The following is a 4,688-nucleotide window of genomic DNA, read 5'->3' as shown; positions in this document are numbered from 1 at the left end:
CCCCCACCACATACCTCCTAAATATGCATACTGCAAAAGTATATATACTTGCAGTATTTCAAATGCTCAGTAATAGGAGAATGGTGTTTAAAAACAACAACCGTGGTTTGTTGAATGAATATTATTTAATACTACTTAATAACATGGAATTATATGGTAAAATGTTTGGTAGTAAAAGAATGAATGTGAAAACTATGTTCTATACATTGATCACAAGAGTTATCTTCAAAGTGCCCATAAAGATATAACAGGTGGCCCTAACCGGTTTGGCTCAGTGGATGGAGCGCTGGCCTGCGGACTAAAAGGTCCCAGGTTCAATTCCAGTCAAGGGCATGTACCTTGGTTGCGGGCACATTTCCAGTGGGAGGTGTGCAGGAGGCAGCTGATTGATCGTTTCTTTCTCATTGATGTTTCTAACTCTCTATCCCTCTCCCTTCCTCTCTGTAAACTCTATTTACACTCATCTATTCTAACTTGGAAGAAATACTTTCCAGGCTTAGAAATGAATGAAACTACCCAGAGGCACTGTCTGCCCAGAACAACCGAGACATGTAGTCCCGAGGATGCCAGTTTTTACACAAACAAAAATCCATCAGAAGGCATGAAAGTATGTACATTCTTTAGTGAAAATATGGATTACCCCAAAGGTGACTTAAAGTCTGCATAATAGTGATGATAACAATTCAGTGCTGAAAGGCTGTGAAAACTATTCAGACCTAACTAGTATCACAAACTGATAAAAATATCCCCAGTCTAAAATATCTTACATACTTTGACCAGGTAAATCGCACATAAAAAACTGTATGTGCAAATATGTGGCCTATAACAGGAAAATATGCAGAATAATCCTAAACACCAGTAGGCAATGAAGACAGAATAACAATGCAATATAACTGAACTGCCTCTAAAAAGAATATGTGGATTATGTGGATAGGTGAAAGAATACATGATGCCAAAAAACTACAACAAAAACGTGAAATAAACTCGCCCAGGCCCTATGACTATATGTACACATTCTTGCATTTAACTCAATAAGAAATGCTGTCTGATAACCAGCTGATGAAGGTTAAAAACAAACCCTCAGCTCCCAAACTTGGAGATCTACCCGTGGCAGAAATGATAAATCCAGGCTCATCGGAGGAGTCAGGGCCTCCAGTCCCCTTACCAGCTCCAGCCCCGCATATAAAACACAAGAAACAGCACCTGCACTGCCACCACTTACTATAAAAATAAAATAAGAACCTAAGTGGCTCCCACATAAGTTAAAGAATTTTTTTGCCCTGACAGTTTTTTCACTTAAGAAAATATACCAAGATATGTTTTGCTGTAACAAATTCTGCAAGTACAGACTTAATGACACCTCACGGTGATCGTCTTCACTGTTGAAGCCTTTCTCCCTCCCTCGGCACCAGCTCTCACACACTGTGCGCAAACAGGACACCAGCCAGGCTCCTTTCTGGATGGGAGCCCTGACCGGCCACCCTCGCCAGCCCAGGGCAGCCCCCAGAGCCACCGAAAGCTCCGGGAAAGGCCTGCGGGAGCGCTCCTCCAGAGTGAAGGCTTTGGGACTGGGACTGTACTTGCCAGTCCCAGGTTATCGGGTTACTTTTTAGGGGAAAAAGTGAAGCACTTCCATTATGTCTCTTAAATATTAAGTGATCTGTGAAGGGAAATATGTTATTCTGTCCGTAAAATTATAATGTTCCAGAATTATGAGTTTTTACACCACATACGGGACTATGAAGGCAAATCCTGGGACAAGCATGAGATTTACACCAAGAATGCTAAATGCATTCGACCCCACGGGTCACCGTGACACAAGCGCCTCAGAAAGAGCCGCGTATGCAAGCCCTAAGCGCAGCCGGGACAATGGAGGACTTGACACTGGCCTGTGCGCAGGCAGGGAAGGGCACAGACCAGGAGCACCCAGGTGCCGGGGTGCTGATGCAAAGGCCAACCAGAAAGCCAGCTTCCAGCATGAAGGGCCCCAGAACAGGGAGCTCTGAGCTGAAACCCACCACCACCTGACATCAGTTCACTAGATAGCACTCAGCAGCCTGCCCTCTGAAGGCAACCTACACGGTGAGGAGGGTGCAGGCCCTCAGCTGCTGCTGCGGGGTCTTCTCCAGTGCGGTGCCTGGAGGACACTCAGCCTGCGGCAGAGCAGGCGGGGCGCCTCAGGGCAGCACCACCCAGAGCACAGGTGCCCTCAGGCTGCTCAGAGGCCTGGGAGTGAGCCTGCGGGTGGGGCAGGGGAACTTTCCATCTCACTCCTGTGACCCAGACTTGAAGACCAGAGTCTCAGAACCAAAATTAATACAGGTTGTCTGGTAAATGGTAAACCGTTTTCCCTGACAATTCTTTTTCCTGTGATAAGCCGTATAAAGGTAGTAAAAAAATAACTGCATCTGGTTTCACATGTCACAGGCTGCCCACTGGGTGGTTCCAGAAAAGCTCGGTTGTGGTCAATGTGCTCCAGGAAGTGGAACACATGAACACCTTCCCATGGTTAGTTCTTGGTTCTCCCATATATTTAACGGGGAAATAAAACCTACAGGACAAAACAAGGCTGGTGAGCTGAACATCAAGTGTATAATAAAAGATAACTACTCTAGCCTAGCTGGTTTGGCTCAGTGGATAGAGCGTCTGTCAGCCTGCGGACTGAAGGGTCCCGGGTTCAATTCCAGTCAAGGACATGTACCTTGGTTGCAGGCTCAATCCCCAATCCCTGGCCCTGATCATGGCGCTTGCAGGAGGCAACCAATCGATGTGCCTCTCTCACATCAATGTTTTTCCCCTTCCCTTCCACTCTCTCTAAAAAACAATGAGAAAATATCCTTGGATGAGAATTAACAACAAAAAAACGGGGAGGGGGGGTTAATTACTCTACAAGAATTCCTTTATCTCATAGGAAAATAAAATGTCAAATTGGTGCAACAAATCAGGTTAGGGCAGGGGGCAGAGAGTATCGGGGATTTTCAGGAATTTCTATAACTCCATGTCCTGCTCACACCAATTTTAAAGGTTCTAACAACAATAAAAAATTAAGCTGAAAAATCATGAATTAAGAGAACTAACTATACTCACACAAAAGACTATAGCACTGGGGAGGGACTCTTCAAAAATAATTCCTGGAGTTTTTGAAAACTGATCATTAATAAGGGGACTGACTATACAGGGCAAAGAAACAGGTCATGCCAAGGAAGGATCAATAAGAATAATAATATTAAAATAAAATCACTTATAATACAGTGTGAGACCCTGCAACGGGAGAACAGGGGCGGGTTTGCAGGAATGGAGCTCAATGGACGTCACAGGCCTGCCCACTGCATGAGCCTCCGACAGGTCCAAGAGGACACAGTGGGCGGTCACAAGGCAAGGCTCTGGGCTGCCACTGCTCCGGTGCAGGTCACTCCAGCTCCATGAACAGCACAGAAAATGTAAAGGTAAGTTTAGCTGGTTTCTAGCGATCACTTAACTCCTCTTATAAATACTTTAATACACAGATTGGTACTCAGAGCAGGAGAGAGGAGGTGTGGAGGAGATAAAAGATTTTAGGAAGGTTGTCTCTTACAAAATTCTTATTCCACAGGTATCAGATGGTTCACTCATGTTTATTTCTTGGGAGCTTCCTTCAGTAGAATTCCCCAGTTGTGAGTCCAGGTTTTTCTCCAATGCCCAAATGCAAAAGCATAATCCTCTCCTTTTGGAGAGGATTATGCTGTTTATGCTGAAATTAGCGTTGCATAGTACCGTTACCTTTTCTGGTGAAAAACTCCTTGGAATATTTCCCCAACATAGCGAATTTTCGAGGGATTTTCCCGAGCAGTTCAATGATCAATGCTATGTGATCTGCACTGGGAAACATTACCAGCAAAACCGAAACACACGACATTTAATCAGCACACTGCATGCAGACACGGCCACCGCCTGTGCAGACAGAAACCGAGCGCCCAGAGCAACAAAAGCACTGGCTCCGCCGTGTGGCTGGATGCAGGCACCGGGCCCAGGACACCTTGGAGGAGCTGATGCACAGGTGACGCAGCCCTGGGCCACGTGATTTCTCTCCCAGCTTTGACACCAGCACTGGGTTCTGCCGGCTGCTTTATAAATTTAGGAGAGACGCCTCTGTCACCATGAATGCTGAAACCAGTAGCTGCTATTCCGTTTCTGTCTGCATCGTGGCGCTTTCCAAAAAGAAGAGGTACTACCTCTGCGATTGAAGAATTCCCGAGAGTATTTTCCAGACAGAGCAAAGTGCCTTGGGATACTGCCTAGCAGCTCTATGATGTGGGCTATGTGGTCTACAAAGGAGAGAAAAAGGGGATGGGAACGGGCGGGACAGAGGGAAGGAGGGGGTAAAAGAGGGAGAAAACAAATTAGTAAAAACGCAGAAACAGATTCAAATCAACAATGTTTGCAGCACAGCCATGCAGAGGCTCTGGGACTGGCAGGCCTCAGCACCATCTGGAGCATTAACGGTCATGAATACCAGCACATCCCAGACCACCCAGCTCACAAGCAACTCAGAACAGAGATGGCCAGGTTCACAGATGGGGTTCAAGCTCGAATTCCCTGGGTTTCAGCTCAGCTCCCCAACAGGAGAGGAAAACAAGTAGCGGATCAGTGGACAGAAGGAACACAGAGGCCCCGGCTCTGTGCAGCCTGTCCTCCCCGGCCGGCTGGCG

General features: G+C 46.5%; 1 protein-coding gene across 3 annotated transcripts in view; it reads right to left on the bottom strand.

Annotated features, from left to right (window-relative positions):
* The window catches only part of SRPK2 (SRSF protein kinase 2), a 148,349-nt gene that overhangs the window by 5,261 nt on the left and 138,400 nt on the right, over positions 1-4,688 (bottom strand). For all 3 annotated transcript variants that reach the window (XR_001515750.1, XM_006774891.2, XM_015571221.1), the window contains exon 14: positions 4,212-4,304. Coding sequence is in view for 2 of the 3 variants with exons in the window: in XM_006774891.2 (XP_006774954.1) it covers positions 4,212-4,304 (93 nt within the window). In the remaining variant the exon portion in view is untranslated. The remainder of the gene's footprint in view (positions 1-4,211; positions 4,305-4,688) is intronic.

Source organism: Myotis davidii, unplaced genomic scaffold (genome assembly GCF_000327345.1).
Source record: "Myotis davidii unplaced genomic scaffold, ASM32734v1 scaffold125, whole genome shotgun sequence".
Taxonomy (NCBI): domain Eukaryota; kingdom Metazoa; phylum Chordata; class Mammalia; order Chiroptera; family Vespertilionidae; genus Myotis; species Myotis davidii.
This window is presented reverse-complemented; position numbering and strand designations above follow the sequence as displayed.